Genomic DNA, 20,035 nt, shown 5'->3' on the forward strand with positions numbered 1-20,035 from the left:
TTAGTCACGACATGTTTCGGCTTCTTGATAATAGCATTATATAGCCGAAACATGCCGTGACTAAATTATTTTAAAAAGGGTACCTTTTCAGATTTATATTTTCACTAGCCGTCAGGCTCGCTTCGCTCGCCATATCCGTCTAGCCAGGGGGCTCCGCCCCCTGGACCCCCGACTGGATCGTCCAAAAATGAGATCAGCAGGCTCGCTTCGCTCGCCTGCATTTTTCATTTGAGCATTTTTATCATATGTTAGGACAATCCAGTCGGGGGTCCAGACTAAACGTCTGGCTAAACAGATATGGCGAGCCTGACGGCTAGAAATATAATATTCCCAGGATTGAAGTAGCAGTGCCCAATCAATTTTTCCGCGATAAATGCATTTAAATCTTCAACTTGGTGCCAACCTAACAAAGTCAACTCAACTTAATGCCAACCTGACAAAATTATTAATTTAGTTGCCAGTTAACAACTGTTTCTAAGAGGTACTCTATCTAGATTATAGTTCTATAGTAACATATGATATGGAAATTTCAATTATAATTAAGAGACTGGGAGAAGAAGAATATACATGCTAAAAGACGAACTTTAAACCCTTAAAAACAACCCTTAGAGTTGAAATATTGCCAAAAGATTTCTTAGTGCGCCTCTAAAGGGCCAACTGAACATACCTACCAAATTTGAACGTTTTTGGTCCGGTAGATTTTTAGTTATGCGAGTGAGTGAGTGAGTGAGTGAGTGAGTCAGTCAGTCAGTGAGTGAGTGCCATTTCGCTTTTATATATAGATTTATATTCATTCGAAAGTAGCCCTAGATAAAAAAAGTATTTGGATGATATATCTATTTCCACCAAAATCAAACATATATATACTCCAACTACATTATTATTATGAAATAGAAATTCTCTCCATGGAGTAGGCTAATTATTTTGGATGAAATATAAATTCAATAGTTGAATGAATTATTATGAGGTGAACTATTCTCTTCTCCAAGGATAGCTGTAACTGTATAGATTTTTAGAATAAATTCCTTCTCATGTATACCGTACATGTAGTATATTATTTCAAATTTGAATGTTTTCATTTTAGTTGAAAAATATTTATTAGTAATTCACTTGTCTAGAGAATATTCAATTTTAGAGTGCTTGCCGCATGACAGAAAATAAGATAGTGTTGATATTCTTTCAGTAGTAGAAAAATAGTGTTTACGATATATGGCAATACTTTCAGTTTCACAAAATACTAATCGCCCAAGAAAAAACAATCAATCTCTACATACTGTGAAAAATCTTAATGTTTTTCAATTATTGGTAAAGTAATTTAGCGATCATGTCCTATATTAGACTCTATGTTTCATATGTATAATATTATTGATTATATACAATAGTATAATGCACAATTCACACAAATAAAAGTTGATATACACTAGGGGTATTCACAATGTTGTTTTAGCCAGCTAAAGTGCTATTTGATAACTCTGGATTGTGAACGCCCCATCTAAAACCATCTGCTATTAGCTAATTGCAGCAGCGATCCAAGCGGATAATTTGTGTAACATAAAGTTAGTTTGAAAAAGTATGATTATAAACATATGGCTGCAGCTTGAAGAGAGATAGCTAGAGTTAGCGGATTCAAACCTGCGCTATCTGCCATCTCGTCTGTTAATTTTTTCTAATGTACCACTATAGCATTGAGTTAACACAGACTTAGCAAATAGCTGGAGATAGCGAACAGGTCGACTTAGCTAACTCTATGTCGCTACCAGCTAACTCCAACATTGTGAATACCCCTAATAGGGGTATAATAGCTGGCCAAGTCGAGCTATTCGCTGAGCCTGTGTTAACTCAATGCTGTAGTAGTTCGTTAGAAAAAAAATAGCAGACAAGATAGCAGATAGCGCATGTTTGAGTTTGCTAACTCTGTTAAAACGGCGGCCATATTAGTTTTGGTCATTCATATTTTGTAGCAAAAGTGAGGTTATAAACTTTGAGTTACACAAATTATTATCCGCTTGGAACGCTATTGCAGTTAGCTTATAGCAGTTGGTTTTAGATGGGGCGTTCACAATCCAGAGTTAGCAAATAGCACTTAAGCACTTAATACTATAGTATTACTGATAATCACGTAGAGCTTGAAGACACTTGAAATAGTGGTCATTCAGAGGTTAAATAGTGGGCACGTTAATTGTCGGTCCCGGCTGGAGTATGACAGTAGTAAGACTCATTGATGGATTGAATTTTCAAGTCAGGTGTAACCTTTCCGCAAGGGACTCTCATCCAACTAAAAGCCATACGAAGATACGAATTCACTTTTATTTCGTGGTCATTCATTTCCAAAACTCTGAAAAATATTTTATAAAACGACAACGACCCAATGATGGGAAGAAACTTTATTTTTTATGGATATCTCTTGATAAGATTTCTGACAAAAGTGTCCCTTTTTGAACTTGAACAGAGTTATTCTAGAATATGTTGAGTGATGGAAAGCAACAGCTTCAAAATGTTTTGTGTGTTTTAGGCTCGATTATGGGTGCAGGTGATCAGAGAGCTGAGACACGGTGTGCAGCTGAAGAAGGTGTGCTACAGCCGCCGGCCCATCGAGTACGAATTGACGCCCTACGAGATCCTCATGGACGACATTCGCTCGCGCCGCTACAAGCTCAACAAGGTGATGGTCGACGGCAACATCCCGCACCGCGTCAAGAAGGACGCTCACGCCATCATACTCGAGTTCATCCGCTCGAGGCCGCCGCTCAAAAAGGTAGCCAACACCAATCTCTCATTCTAAAACAATGCTTCAGTGATTGATGAGCAACAAATATTAATGATGATGTGATAATAATGGTTTAGGTTAGGGTTTGGTTGGGGATTTATGACTAAATAGCAGGTAACCCCTGCTCCACAAGGGTCTAATTAAAAATTTGACAAACTGAAAACTTGACCTACTAGAATCTTGAAGAATTTATAATAGGCCTATAATCATTTTCGATGATTTAAGATTTTATATTGAAAATTTCAAGTTAATCAGTCCAGTAGTAGTTCAGACGTGATGATGCGTCCGTCATTCGTGAATTTCCTATCCCGTACGTGTATAAGCAAACTCTTTCCTTCATTATAATTACTATAGATGATGTGATAATGATGGTTTAGTGATTGATGAGGAACCAATATTCGTTATGATGTAATAATAATGGTTTAGTGATTGATAAGAAACAATAATATTCATGATAAAAATCATGGACGTCGGCTTAAGGATTACTTCCAATTCTGCATACTCTCTGGAAATCAATAGGAACTTAACTCTATGAGCTCTATTCTTCTGTAATTGATAGAAGCTTGCTGGGGAACAGAGCGGATAGAGTTGAGCTTCAGAAATTGAAAGAAGTTCATAGATTTGAGCTTCTATCGATTTCCGGAGAGTTTGCAGAATTGAAATTAGTAATCAGTAATCCTTATGCCGACGTCCATGATTCCCATCATTGATAATATCTTTCTTATCAATCACTAAACCGGAAATCGATAAAAACTCATAGAGTTGAGTTTCTATCGATTTCTGCAGAGAAACGTCGATAAGGAAGGTGCCGTACTCCTTATTGAGAGGCTGTTGTATCGAGAATACTGTCACAGCACTCATCTAACAATATCTATGGTAATCAAATTAATACAAAAAAAACCATTACAATTCAAGATTGTTTAATAGAATAGTATACTTCGATAGAAAAATTTGAAAATAAAAAATATTTTTTTAATGTAAAATATCAATTTTAAAGATTAAAATGTGATTAATCACTCACTTCCCCAGGATTCATGAATTAAAAGTAGCAGAATTTAATCGAAGAAACATTTTGAACTAAATTCGAAGTTCAAGTTGAAATTCTAGATGCTATGTAAATTTCAATGCTTAAAAGACTGCTTAAAATGATTATATTCGTATGGCTTTTATTGGTGGAGGAGTTCCTGACTGTATATAGAATGCTCAGAAAATTGGACACCAATTTTAGAAAGTCAAAAACATAACCTTCTTTCTGGACTAGTATAATATGAGGGCTATGTATGTTGGATCTCCCCAATCATTTTAATGAATTATTCTGTATCTTGAATCAATAAATATTAATTATCAATCATAGAATTCAAATGTAAGACGAAATCAGAAAGAAAATGATTGTATTACCATAGATATTGATGGTCTTTTCCAAACTCATAAAAGTTTACCGAAACAAAACACTTGAACACTTCAAACGCAAAGTCATACAGTATAAAATCTACGCCAGAAATACACACACTTATATTATATGATAAATGTTCAAATTCGAGGAAATAAATCTTCCAAATTTATTCTATGTCATGGGGGATTGTAAGTGTCTTGATGATTGCATCATGGACCTTTAATGAAATTCGACGTACTCCATCTGCAATAATTTCATTCAAGCACTAGTCACATTTCAACCGCAATAATAATAAACTGGTTCAAAATAAATTCAACAAGATTCTGAATCATGAAAATATAGTATTCATAGTACACACAATACTGTACTTAGGCTACTTATACCGTACCTTTCTACAATATTTTTGTATATGTTCGTGGTGGACAGGTTCTCGCACGAGAGAATATATATTATTATTATTATTATTATTATTATTATTATTATTATTATTATTATTATTATCAATCGTAGATAACGCTTGATCTCATTAAATGTTCTACTGTATTGACAATCGAATTGACCAGAATATATATGATAATAAGATTGATATGATCTTGATAAGATTGTTGTTTGTGATACTCCCATTGTGCACACTAATTACTCAGACTGTCAAGATGATTCGTTAGTCATGAAACTTGAAACCTTATTTGCCATCTCCAGATCATCACAAAAAAGAAATTCGTGACTGAGGTATCTGTATCATATAATATAATATGTATTCATATACTTCTCTGATAACATGAAGATTGGAGACGATGAACTCTTGACAATGAAAATGAATGACAACTCTCCCCTTAGGTATAAGCATGTTTGATATCCTTGAGACTCACAAATACTTTATAAAAATAAATGATACTTTTGGAAGAAAGAATAGATCAATGCACCTAATTACGGTAATGATTGTAAAGAAATAATATAGTATATTTCGCACCTAGAGCAGAAAATGAGATTTTTCCGGCTTGAAATCGGTTTTCAAGTCCGAGGCCGTAGGCCGAGGACTAGAAAGGATTGAGAGCCGGAAAAACATTTTTGCCCGTGGTGCGAACGCTATATATGAGAATAGTTGTTTACTAAGCACTTCCGAAAGCAGAAGTGGAACTGATAGCTCTAGCAAATCTGAGGTAATCTGAATATCAGGAAATTGTCCAAGTATTTATATTTTTTATTCTGATTTGTCTAAATAACCTAAAAGATGATGTTCAATTATGTGGGAGGTTGAGTTTATACTTTTTTATTCTTTCAAATGACAATAAGACGATATTATTATAAATGTTTTAATTATTGAATAATGAAAAGCTTTTTGATCAGCTGTTTTTTGATCACCTTTCTTAGTTCCATGTTAGCGGCTGGAAAGGGTACTCTTTCCGGCCTAGGCCGGAAAGAAACCTGTTCTGACGTCAGACGAGAGTCGTCTGCAAACAATGTCTTTCAGATCTACATAGGGACTGGAAAACAGCTGCTTTCTGTGCAGTGTGGCGAAAAATAATAATGAGGGATCTGATGTTCCTGTATCAGTTGAAATGTCTCGGTGACTTATTTCCTGTCCATATTTCACGTTATCCTTTGCTTCTTGTGATGTTGATAGATGATAAAAATGATAACATGGTCTATCCGATCGAAATACTTTTTCTTCATATTTTTGTTTGATTTTCCTCCCAATTCACCTCTGAGTATTAATGATGAATAAAAAGTTTCAATGGACACAAGGAAGAAAGATCGGACTATTTAGACTTAAGAAATGTGTAATGTGTGTAAAATGAAGCATAATTTCATATACAAGACGTTTATAATTAATTGTAAGCTTAATGGGTTGCAAGGTTTCGCACTCTGGAAGATCAATATTATTGGATTTCATTGTTTTACGGTATTATAATTTTTTTCTAACCGTGATCTGAACACTTTAGATGGAGTGACAAAACACAGGCTCAGCTATATTCAACTTCCAATATCTAAATTTGGCCTTCAACTGATATATCCATCTGGAGAAAATTCAGATTATTTTATATTTGCATTTATTGAAAAAGGATATTTAACTTGGAAAGTTTTGATCAAATAAAAAATATATCCTGGAACTCCCGCTTCTTTCCATCATTGGAATCCTCTCTACTGTGCAGTTCGGTCGAATCGTTTACAAAAAATGAAATAAAAATTGCTTTGGCTCGGTTTGGATGTGAGACATATGGTGAGCCCACTCAACTCCTAATCTGACAACCTTCCTATTTGGTTGTGGTCTGTGGTGCTGGAGACATCGCCAATTCCATCGTTTTATTTGAATCAACATTTTAGAAACTTGTTGAATCCCACCTCTATACTGAACACGTCCTCTCATAATTAGATTTTCTTCACTTTCCAATGTTCACCAATTAAGGAGTTAGAAAAAAAAATTTTCAAGAAAATATCTGATTGAGAAATTAAATTTGAAGGATGTGAATTTATAAGAATAATATTATTGTTACATTCAAAGAACTAATGGAAGATTGAAACATGTAGGTTTTAAATGATAATAATGGTAAACAAGAAATAGCAGTGGACTTGCTAATACTAAAAGTCATAAGGGGACAAACATGAGTTATATGATATGATTATGTTATGAGTAGAATGAATAACCGATGATCATAAATAATTATGTGATGAATACTCATGGTAGCTTCAAGCAGAACTTCAATATTTGAGATAATTAACAGGCTTCATAAATCTGCGTTTTTCCTTGAACAACCAATGAAAATGAAATATTGCTGTGTTCGATATAAATCTAATTTGGATTATTGAATGAGTATTCTTAGTTGAAAAATGTATTGTGAGTGAAATAAAATCTCCCAATATTTTGTACTCTGAACTTTAATCAATTGGACAGACACTTTTCTAAACTTTTCTAGCTTGAACTTTTTCTATATGAACGACTTGAGAGTAATCTTTTCTTGAACATTGACAGAATGCTACTAAAACTAGGTTTTTACTTTCCATTAATCTACGCGATTTACGACATGAGATAATTCTCCAACAATATTGTGTAAGTGATATTCCGCGCTTTAGATGTATTATGTTATCACACTTCTCTTAATATTGGTCCTATAAGGAAAATACGTTATTGTTAATCTTTTATCAACAATTTTGAGTGTTTCGTGTTGTGATTTTCGTTTGTTACATTATCTAATTTGGGGGACTATGATGAAACAATATTCATCTTGAATACCCTTTCCTACCCATATAATATACAAGTCATTCAACTAATTCGGTACTGATAAAATTATAATCATTTTTTTTATTGATATCAATTTCATCAACTAATCATAAACTGACAGAAAAAAGTAATTCAATTTCCATGAATTCAATTAATATAATTATATAAATCTAAAGTGTAGGTCATATTTTATCTAAATTCACAAAGAGTTCGATTCTTGTTGGTAAGAATCATTGTTATTTCACTAAAAGATAGGATAAAATGAATAGTTGCCCTTCCAGGGGGAGCTTTGACAACCCACAAGACTCATTTTTCATTTACATAAATATCGAAAAAGAGCATAGGACCTTATTTTTTGTTCAGCTTGCCAAAATACCCCTCATTTCAATATTAAAATTTTCGACTGACTGTACAGTGAGTCAATCATTCCATCAAGGCTTGAATAATTTTGAAATTGTAATTAAATAAAAATGGCAGAAAATAATTATCATGTAAATATCAACACCTTTAATTAAAGACATATTAACTGCATGCGTTTTCCTATTGCCGATACAGCATTGATAAAACTGCAGACGTTTATTTAGCAGTCTCAAAAAACTGTTCTAGCTGAAAAATTGATAATCCAAGCCACGTGTAGGCCTATACATTGCATCAGGAAAACGAAGTTCCAAACTATGATTTTCCTAAACATATGTTTTTGAGATAATTTCTTTGATGCAGCTGTTTCACATTCACCATTATATTATACAGAGTTTATGAAAATAAAAATATTTATTGACTACCAAAACAATACTATTATTATATTAATCATAATAATTAATTATCAAAACAATACTTTTATTATATTAGTAATAATAATATTATTAAACATATTTATCCATTATCAGAACAATATTATTGAGGTTGAGTGGAATCAGGTAGAAAGCAATAATATAACAGATGTTCTTTTTTGAATTTCTATCATATTATTTTGTTATTTCCAATGATTACAACATATGTTAGAATATCACATGTCAATAAATAAATATTATCTCATTTCTATATCGCACTCACCTTACCATGTTCATAACCTTACTTAATAGGATCCTTTTTCATCCTTTGAAATCCTTAGAGGCAAAATATCTAAAAATCCGTTCTTAGTGCGCGTCTAGCATGTTTGAAGAATATTTGTGCAAAGTTTCAAGTCTGTAGGACAATTAGTTTGAGCTGTAGTGTGATTTTACATCAAAATTTTCGAAAAATGCCCTCTCCTGGACCCCCCTGTGCTCCTGATCGAAATTTTTCTGCATAGATCTAATTTTTTTTCGTAGCTGAACAAAAAAGTTCGTCATGACTTTGCTGTGCAATGAGCGGTTAAAAAGTACAAAATTTTGGGGGGGCCCCAGCTCCCTCAGGGGGGCAAATTTCTGAAAATCCTTTCTTAGTGGATGTTTTCAGGCTACCATAAACAATTGTGCAAAATTTCAAGTTTTTAGGCTCAGTAGTTTGGGCTGTGGTGTGATTTCAGTCTGTCGGGGCTTAGCCTTTTATAAGTATAGAGAAGAGAAGAAGATTATCACTCCCCTATCATTAAGAAACTGGAAAATGTTGAAAAAAATTATTCACCTAATGAAAGAGAGTATAAATATATTGTATAGTATACAGTAAGAAAGACCAGGTTGACCAAGAACTCAGTACATCGACAATTCATTCAACTAATTCAGTATTGATGAAATTATAATCATTTTCTCTATTGATAATCAATTTCATCAACTAACTGAAAAAAGTACTTCAATTTCCATGAATTTATTAATAGAATTATAATAAATCTAAAGTGTAGGTCATATCTAAATTCACAAAGAGCTCGATTCTTGTTGGCAAGATAGATGTTATTCAATGCAGAAACCATTGTTATTTTACTAAAAGATAGGATAAAATGAATAGTTCTCTTTCAGGGGGAGTTTTGACAACCAACAAAACTCATTTTTCATTTGAAGAAATAATTTCAAAAAGGTGCATAGGACCTTACTTTTTTGTTCAGCTTGCCAAAATACCCCTCATTTCAATATTAAAATTTTCGACTGACAGTACATTGAGTCAATCATTCTATCACGGCTTGAATAATTATAAAATTTTAATTAAATAAAAATGGTAGAGAATAATTATCATGTAGATATCAACATCTTTATTTAAAGACATATTAACTGCATGCGTTTTCATATTGCCGATACAGCATTGATAAAACTGTAGACGTTTATTTAGCAGTCTCAAGAAACTGTTCTAGCTGAAAAATTAATAATACATGCCACGTGTAGGCTTATACATTCCATCAGGAAAACGAAGTTCAAAACTATGGTTTTCCTAAGCATATGTTTTTGAGATAATTCCTTTGATGCAGCTGTTTTACATTCACCATTATAAATTATACAGAGTTTGTGAAAATAAAAATATTTATTGATTACCAAAACAATACTATTATTATATTAATGATAATAATTAATTATTAAAACAATACTTTTATTATATCTATAATAATATTATTATTAAACATATTTATCAATTATCAGAACAATATTATTGAGGTTGAGTGGAATCAGGTAGAAAGCAATAATATAACAGATGTTCTTTTTTGAATTTCTATCATATTATTTTGTTATTTCCAATGATTACAACATATGTTAGAATATCACATGTCAATAAATAAATATTATCTCATTTCTATATCGCACTCACCTTACCATGTTCATAACCTTACTTAATAGGATCCTTTTTCATCCTTTGAAATCCTTAGAGGCAAAATATCTAAAAATCCGTTCTTAGTGCGCGTCTAGCATGTTTGAAGAATATTTGTGCAAAGTTTCAAGTCTGTAGGACAATTAGTTTGAGCTGTAGTGTGATTTTACATCAAAATTTTCGAAAAATGCCCTCTCCTGGACCCCCCTGTGCTCCTGATCGAAATTTTTCTGCATAGATCTAATTTTTTTTCGTAGCTGAACAAAAAAGTTCGTCATGACTTTGCTGTGCAATGAGCGGTTAAAAAGTACAAAATTTTGGGGGGGCCCCAGCTCCCTCAGGGGGGCAAATTTCTGAAAATCCTTTCTTAGTGGATGTTTTCAGGCTACCATAAACAATCGTGCAAAATCTCAAGTTTTTAGGCTCAGTAGTTTGGGCTGTGGTGTGATTTCAGTCTGTAGGGGCTTAGCCTTTTATAAGTATAGAGATAATGTGAGATATCCAAAATGTACTCTTGTATGAAATAAACTTATAAACTGCCTACTTGAAATAAGAATCTCTCTAATGCCCCTTATTATCCATTTATTTGATTTACCAGATCTCAACGTAACGAAATGAGAATTTTTATTATTTTCCTCATGTTCTAGTTTTTCCTTGGGGTAATTTCCTCGTAGCCTGTATTAGGCTAAAGAGTAAAAAGTTTTTTCCTACAGTTACGTTGAAAAGTGGCCATTGCTGCACTGATTACAGAACGCAAAGAATCACTTTTCCGCTCTAGTGCGGGAAAAATTTTTCTGCACTCCAGATTTGCAACATGGCAACGCAAAATACTTAGTAGGTTATATGGAGCAACAGTGCAGCAAAATCAAAATGAAGTTGGTAACAGTGACTGGGCTGCTATAGTGAGCAGAGGTTCAACGAAGCACAACGCGCAAATTATTAGTATTAGATATTATAACCAAGGACAACGAGGACTTTGGGATTTTAGGATTAAGGTTTTTATCAACAATAAAATTACACAGAAAAACATTTGATGGATTTCAGGCAATTTTACCCATAATTACCCACTTTTCATATTCAATGGTAACTGTAGGAAAAACTTAATGTGAAATACGTGCGCAAATTTCCTCTGCTGCACTCAAGAAACCATTCCACCCTCGCCTACGGCTCGGGCGTAAACGTTTCTTTCGGTGCAGCAAACTGTCACTTTACGCACTAGTTGCACAAATAACTATTTTGGCCGTATTTTCAGAATATGAAACAAATGCGTCCTCCTCTACTATTATAATTAATGATGTTTGCTTCATATTACTGAAGTACCATCGAACAAATTCCTATCCACATCTGACAGCCCAGTTTCAAGTTTTATAGGTCATTAGACACAATGACCACACCCTTAGGGTTATTATTATCATTCTGTATCACATTACAATAATATTATTTGTTTGTTATATAGTAATATATGTTAATCATTCCACTTATCCTATTGAAATGAATTTTCAATCTCTCTTTTGACACTCATCAATCATAACACATTAGAAGAGATGACATGAAATTCAATCGCAGTAAATAATACTGCTCTCTTATTGAACTTCAGGCAGATGGTACATTTGCTAATATGCCACTTTTTGATTGATAGTACTTTTCTTGAGCTTCTTGTGCTAGATTCATCATACTAGGATTACCATTTTATTTTTTGTGAAATGGACGCAATTTCAATAGATTTTCAATCAATATATACTACATTCATCATACTAGGATTAAGTTAGGTACTATATTTTCATTTATTAACGCATATCTATTAGATTTTGAATCAATATGCACTTCAAGTTGATAATAGTTTCTACACTACAAATAAATTATTATACCGCAAAACTGTTGATTCTGAAAGGGTAACATGATAATTTAAGAATGAAGAATCTCTTTGGATGATGATAATAATGTCTTCTATTCCTCTGTCATTTTCTGTAATATCTATCATATTACTAAAGAATTCATCGTACCAATGCTCCACAAATTCATTACATAACTACACAATTTTTGAGACTCGGTGATAATTAATTATTCATGAGAGACATTAAATAAAATTTCCTACAATTATATTACAGTTGTATTCCAATCTACAGTAACTATATTACCCACAGTATGGCCATTGGATTTTTTTCCACCGCCGCCATGAAGATTCCAAATATTTGAATTTTACAATGGAGCTTATATGGGATTATAAGTAAAATAGCTTGCTTTTACTTATTAAAGTATATTTTTGTGATTATTAACTTCGATATAATTTCTTTCATGTTTTTTCTCTAGCCCCAATATAGTTTTGGAACTTGAAATAGTAAATCGTAGATAATATCGAGTAAGAATGAAAGGTAGGTAACGTAACCTGAAAGCTGAATTCTCAATAAAATACCATAAAACTTTCGAAATGTGTCTTGATATTGTGATAAATTTTGTTCCATTGACGAAAAATAAAGTTCTCATATCTATTTCTAGAAGCATGATGGAATTCTCATCACAATAGATTTAATAACATTAAAATAGTTCACTAGTTACGATATTACAATAGTTTACGAAAATATTGTAAAGCACAACATTGAATACATTGAATATTAACTCCGGAAGAGCCAATTATTCTAGCCATAGTACTACTCGATGAATTTAATAAACATGTAAGAAATTGAAAAATAACACACATAACCATCATATAATGGTTAAACAATATTGTTTATATTTAGTGATATTTCTAATCTTAACCACTGCTCGTGGTAATGCAACTCGAAAATCATATCAATAGCTATTGTACCAACATGTTATGGGTAGGGTACTCAGTACTGAAGAGAATCAATCAGAGAAGTCAAGACGTCTTTGATCAGCACTTAAACATGGTTAAATATTTCATCAAATGTTATATCCAATTGAGCCACAAAAATATTTTGAAATTGGATTATTTGAAGTTCGATCCAATAAAAGGGATGAGGAAATACACAAAATTGTAATTTATCTTTCTGCATATTTATATAGATCACTGGTTCCCAACAAGTTGTCCGCGAAAGCTCTAGAAATGGTCCGTGAGGAGTCCGAGGGAAGGAAAATTGATGTTTTAAGCTTTATTAGTGTTTTTCAAGTTATCTTTTTGTCTATATTGAAGTATAATCAATTTTTCTTCGTAAATGATATATCAAACTCATCTTAAGTTCATGATATGTTTCCAATCGGTAAAATAAGTGATAAGTTCCAAATGTCTAATGCTATAAGATAGGACTTGAAAGTTTGTTTGGAATCTTGGCGGATTTGTACCATGTGACCGAGCTAACCAATCAGAAGCGTGACAGTTAATGGCCATACTGTGAGTAATATAGTTACTGTATTCCAATCGAGGATGGATAGAAAATTATCAAGTGCCACCCTATTTTCAGAATTATCTGAAACAGTTATGAATAGTTTCAAATAAGCCTTATTCTGGGGAAAAATTGTGGAGAACTTGGTAATAAGTGATCGTGGAAAAGGTTTTATTACTCTTCAATTGAAAGAGCGCACCTTTTGATGCTGGAAAACGCAAATTATTGCGGAAGTAAACGCATAACGCTGCAAAAAAATGAAGCTTTTTCAGGGCCGTTCTACGGAAATAGCTCCCATTGTACAATATACACTTGTGTAGAGCTATAGACCACCTATTTATCGAACACAATGCAACATTACCTCGTTTTATTCAGCCCTCGGCTGATTAAATTAATTCCATTTTCATATCAAATTATCGACACTGAACTTGAACCTAACTAAGTGGAAATCAGTATTTGTAAAAACATACATTTCGAAAGTCTGCTAAATTTTTTTTCGGAAATGAAATTAAAATACGGTATCTTTCATAAGGTGAAGTTGAGATTTGATTTGATTCATCATTCAACCTATAAACGTCAAGCAACAATAAATTAAGAGGGTCTTGAATTTACAAGAGGCCAAGTTATTGTTACTAAACCTGGAAATACTATTCAGGTTCGATATATATTCATGTCAAAATTTCTATATTCAATAACTATATCATGAAATGAGATTGCAATAATGCACGGTTTCTTTTATAAGTTGGAGTCGGTTTTGATAAGTCTCTCTACCAATCAAAGAACGCAGCACGAACTTGAAGGAACAATAAATAAATAAGATAGGAACTCGAAGTTACGAGAGAAACAGGAGGCTCAAGCCAAAACATTTGGAAGATATCAGCTCTCCACTCTCCACCCAATTCTCTGTACTACCAACCCCTATCTATGAATCATAAAGGGTTTTCCGTTACTTCTTTTTCCATCAAATTTTCCCTGCTCGTAAAGATTTATCTTTGTGATATTATTGAGTTTTCTTCTCCTTTTACTTCTACGCTATGAAAATTCGTACACTGTTGATAGATATTTCTCCTCAGGGGAGAACGAAGAAGGCGCGCATGCAAAAGTTCTGTCAAGCTGTCAGAAGGGTCAATCGTACGAAGAGAGCGCGCACTGAAATGACGCGTGCCTTCTCCGTACCTCTACGATTCGAGGTTGACAAGGGTTCATAATTCAGGCTGATTATTATAGCTTGAAACGTATGTCTCCACATAAGAACGAGCGTTAGCGAAGTTCTCACTTTTGACTTACTGAAGGCGTTTTCTACCTGTTTTTATGTTCGACAAGAACTTTAGAGAGAATTGATCAATCAGCTTCAAATTTTAAACAAGAATTATTCAAACCTTTTCACAGGTCAAGTTTGTTGGGCAACAAAATTGACTCACTCCTTCAGGGTATAGAAATAACATTGAAAGTACATAAGAAAAAAATTGTTTTGATTTTATATCACACAGTCCATATTATCCTTAGAATGAAAAGCTTCCAAAAAAACCTTGTGTATGCATCGACACGCACTCAAAAAGGAATATTCCTGTCAAATCTCATAGAATTCTATCTACGCGTTTGGCCGTAAATGCGTTACATCCATATAGACATACAGACAGACGAAAGAAAATCCGAGTTAAAAAATAGACCTCACAGCGTTCGGTCAATATTACAGTATTGTTATATAGTATGTCTGAATAAATTTAATTGAAATTGAATATAGCGCTTAATAGGCTATTATTTGAGATATCATGTGATCAGATTGAGTTTTCATTAAAAAAAGTAATATGGATTTGATAATATTCTCTAATATTAACTAATAAATTAGGACATTTTTCAACGGTAATAGAATATATTTATTCATTTACTCTTTAATTTATTTATTAGTTCATTAATTTACTTTATGCATGAATTTTCCACTGTTGAGGCGAGCGTAGCGAGCCTGCCAGTTAGTTCCGAATAAACTATATTTGTACAAAAATCATAGTGGTCAAATTCCATCCAGTTTTTCCGAATGCACATGCACATTGTGCATTGCTTTATTGCACACCAATAACATAAAAACAATACTTTGGAAATGTTTGACAGTTGCAACAATTTCAAGAACATAGAAGTAATTTAGGCTTCTATCTATTAGAAGTCTAAATTACTTCTATGATGTTGAAATTATTGCAGCTTCCATGCAGCTCAGAAGTAATTTAGCAGAATCGTACTCCAGTCAAAAAATATAATTAACAGTTAACATAAATCGAAGTTCACTGGAATTCATATTAATAAATTCGGTTTAAATCAAATCACTTCAACACACTGGAGAACATTACCAGAAATCTACAATATTAATATTTTTCAATATTCACCATTCGGTCCTCAACACGTCGACTTTTGTTGAAGGGGTTTATTGAATAAAATTAGTAAATAAGTAGTAGCTTGTATATTAATATATATATATATATATATATATATATATATCATAATTTCACGGAACAGGTAGAGAGCAGGAAGAAAAAGGCGCGGCAACTACCAAGGTGCGAAGAAGGAGCGCACTGAAATGTCGCGCGTCTTCTTTGTGCTCTCACGAAAATGGTTCATAACCAACCTTCAGCCAGGTAGGATGCGCGCCTTCTTCGTACTTTCATCTCTCAGTTGAGATCAAAAAATACGAAAAATACAACTATAAATGGAAAAAACCGTTTATTCGTTTATTTAGAGAATTGGACCAGACTATGATCCGGTGTTTAGGACATGAGATTCTATATAGTGTTCTAGAAGCTAGGCCTCTATCTTCCAAGAATTTGAAAAGTGGGGGAAATGAGTTTTTCTACTCACACTAACCTCGTCCTCTCATTTTCTTATCAGAGATTCCATAAAGATCGAATACAGTTTTAAAAGAATATAGATTTATTTCTTCATGTTATATATAGGGTATTTATTCTATATTGTTATGTAATCTATTTGTAACTTTTGTATTTGGACATCGTTGTTCCTCAATCCAAAACTAGGAAGGTTACATCCATCAGTAAGTCAGTCGTCAGTCCATCATCTATTCTATTGCGATTGTTGTTATCGTACAAAGCTAACAAATGAATACTTTCAGGACAATACAAAGCTCGGTTATTGCAAAATATGAATAGAAAATCAGCTCCGCTCTTAAAAGGATACCTGTCAACAGGTAATCCCAGTGGTTCAATTTCATACGCGACTTGTGAAAACTCAACATTGAATTAATGTGTCGGCTTCCAGTTATGAACAATGACTCATATTGTTCATGACAGTTGTTGTATTGTGAGTGTCACCAACCGCGTTTAACGCATTTAGGCATAAGCACACCTTGCCCTGTAATATTATTCGGTCTAAATGGCTTCGACGTGGGATCCTAGATGGTTATGACCCAAACAACAGAACATTATCAAGGCACATGATCTGTATAGATTGATGGAATACTTGTAAGGCACTTCCTACGGATGGCGAATAAATCGTGAAATAATATGCAGCTCGACGGGCGGCTCTTACAACATCCATAGATCGAGCTCTACGATCGCGTTCAATTTGCATTCGAAATCTATTGCTTCAATCCGATGACATTGGGCTGTTTCTCTAGTTATTGTTGGACACTTGCTCATTTCAAGTAATAAAATGGAAATTTAGAAATTAATCACATTCAAGGAGCAATTCTCTCATCTACACTTCAATCAGTTCTGTCAACTACTCATCAATCATCATAGGACATTGAATCTTGCAACCATCCAATCTTATATGCAAATATATTTAGCCTATCACTTGATTTTCCATGTAGGAAATACCAGCTCCAATATACTCTAAATTTTTAAATAATTGGATGACGGTCACTTCAAATGTATAAAATGATTTTGAATTTAAAGATATCATGCAGTTGGAGTTGTTCCTCAAGAATTAATGATTGATAAACATGACCTCAGAATCGGCTTGCAATTTCCCGTGGTAGGTTGATCGTATTTTATTAGTAATTCCCCTTCAATACCAACTCATTTTTAATTTTCCAATTTTATCTCCCAAAAATTATACTACAGTACCAACCCGCGAAAAATCGTGCATAGAACCAGAATAAATTCAAGTTTCTATGATAAGAGTTGATAACTACAAATTTATTGGAATTACTTTGGGTTCAATTATTGAATCAAGTGCAAAGTGAATAGTACATACTAGGATACTTAACTTTTAGTATCATTTTTTACTTATTCTATCAGTTACTCGGGAAATAAGTCATAAAATTACAAATTGATGACAAACGAATGTCTATATTACTTTCAATAGTGGAAACGGATCAGCTAAGGAAATGAAGAAGGAAATAATTATGATAGTGTTTGTTGAAAACGTTATTCAATCCCACCGTGATTAACACGAGTGGAAGAGAGTTCAAATGTAAGCGGTAAATTTTCTAATTACTTCACAGAGCGTATTGAAGTTACTAATTAGGAAACATTATTTGGATTGCAGGCCTCGGAAAGGAAATTGGGCCCGAAAGTGTGCCAGGTCGCATCTCCCAGGGAACTGTTGCTCGAGTCCATCAAGCAGGGCCAAGTCAAACTCAGGCCGGCTTCCATACTCAAGAGGTCTGAGTTCAGGGCATCTCTCAAAAAAGGTAAGTCTAAAGAACACTTTCACTCTCATAATATAATATAATTTTAAAGTTATATTTCTTCAATATGATTCCTTCGATATGATATATGATATTTTCGATATTAAATTATAATCTGCAATTAATCTGAATCAAGGTTAAATGAATGGCCGGGGAGTAGCTTAAAAATGAAAATTAAACGTAAACTCTATTACAAATACTAGTTTTGATTTTATATCACACAGTCCATATTATCCTTAGAATGAAAAGCTTCCAAAAAAACCTTGTGTATGCATCGACACGCACTCAAAAAGGAATATTCCTGTCAAATCTCATAGAATTCTATCTACGCGTTTGGCCGTAAATGCGTTACATCCATATAGACATACAGACAGACGAAAGAAAATCCGAGTTAAAAAATAGACCTCACAGCGTTCGGTCAATATTACAGTATTGTTATATAGTATGTCTGAATAAATTTAATTGAAATTGAATATAGCGCTTAATCGGCTATTATTTGAGATATCATGTGATCAGATTGAGTTTTCATTAAAAAAAGTAAAATGGATTTGATAATATTCTCTAATATTAACTAATAAATTAGGACATTTTTCAACGGTAATAGAATATATTTATTCATTTACTCTTTAATTTATTTATTAGTTCATTAATTTACTTTATGCATGAATTTTCCACTGTTGAGGCGAGCGTAGCGAGCCTGCCAGTTAGTTCCGAATAAACTATATTTGTACAAAAATCATAGTGGTCAAATTCCATTCAGTTTTTTCGAATGCACATGCACATTGTGCATTGCTTTATTGCACACCAATAACATGAAAACAATACTTTGGAAATGTTTGACAGTTGCAACAATTTCAATAACATAGAAGTAATTTAGGCTTCTATCTATTAGAAGTCTAAATTACTTCTATGATGTTGAAATTATTGCAGCTTTCATGCAGCTCAGAAGTAATTTAGCAGAATCGTAATCCAGTCAAAAAATATAATTAACAGTTAACATAAATCGAAGTTCACTGGAATTCATATTAATAAATTCGGTTTAAATCAAATCACTTCAACACACTGGAGAACATTACCAGAAATCTACAATATTAATATTTTTCAATATCCACCATTCGGTCCTCAACACGTCGACTTTTGTTGAAGGGGATTATTGAATAAAATTAGTAAATAAGTAGTAGCTTGTATATTTATATAAATATCATAATTTCACGGAACAGGTAGAGAACAGGTAGAAAAAGGCGCGGCAACTACCAAGGTGTGAAGAAGGAGCGCACTGAAATGTCGCGCGTCTTCTTTGTGCTCTCACGAAAATGGTTCATAACCAACCTTCAGCCAGGTAGGATGCGCGCCTTCTTCGTACTTTCATCTCTCAGTTGAGATCAAAAAATACGAAAAATACAACTATAAATGGAAAAAACCGTTTATTCGTTTATTTAGAGAATTGGACCAGACTATGATCCGGTGTTTAGGACATGAGATTCTATATAGTGTTCTAGAAGCTAGGCCTCTATCTTCCAAGAATTTGAAAAGTGGGGGAAATGAGTTTTTCTACTCACACTAACCTCGTCCTCTCATTTTCTTATCAGAGATTCCATAAAGATCGAATACAGTTTTAAAGAATATAGATTTATTTCTTCATGTTATATATAGGGTATTTATTCTATATTGTTATGTAATCTATTTGTAACTTTTGTATTTGGACATCGTTGTTCCTCAATCCAAAACTAGGAAGGTTACATCCATCAGTAAGTCAGTCGTCAGTCCATCATCTATTCTATTGCGATTGTTGTTATCGTACAAAGCTAACAAATGAATACTTTCAGGACAATACAAAGCTCGGTTATTGCAAAATATGAATAGAAAATCAGCTCCGCTCTTAAAAGGATACCTGTCAACAGGTAATCCCAGTGGTTCAATTTCATACGCGACTTGTGAAAACTCAACATTGAATTAATGTGTCGGC

At 33.2% G+C, this 20,035-nt stretch overlaps 1 protein-coding gene across 3 annotated transcripts in view; it reads left to right on the plus strand.

The window, feature by feature from the left end:
* LOC111051128 (protein spire) overlaps window positions 1-20,035 on the plus strand; it is a 241,801-nt gene that overhangs the window by 126,562 nt on the left and 95,204 nt on the right. For all 3 annotated transcript variants that reach the window (XM_039424012.1, XM_039424013.1, XM_039424014.1), the window contains 2 exons: window positions 2,513-2,755; window positions 17,928-18,072. In XM_039424012.1, coding sequence (XP_039279946.1) covers window positions 2,513-2,755; window positions 17,928-18,072 — 388 coding nt within the window. The remainder of the gene's footprint in view (window positions 1-2,512; window positions 2,756-17,927; window positions 18,073-20,035) is intronic.

This window comes from Nilaparvata lugens, chromosome 3, assembly GCF_014356525.2.
Source record: "Nilaparvata lugens isolate BPH chromosome 3, ASM1435652v1, whole genome shotgun sequence".
In the NCBI taxonomy this organism is placed as follows: Eukaryota; Metazoa; Arthropoda; class Insecta; order Hemiptera; family Delphacidae; genus Nilaparvata; species Nilaparvata lugens.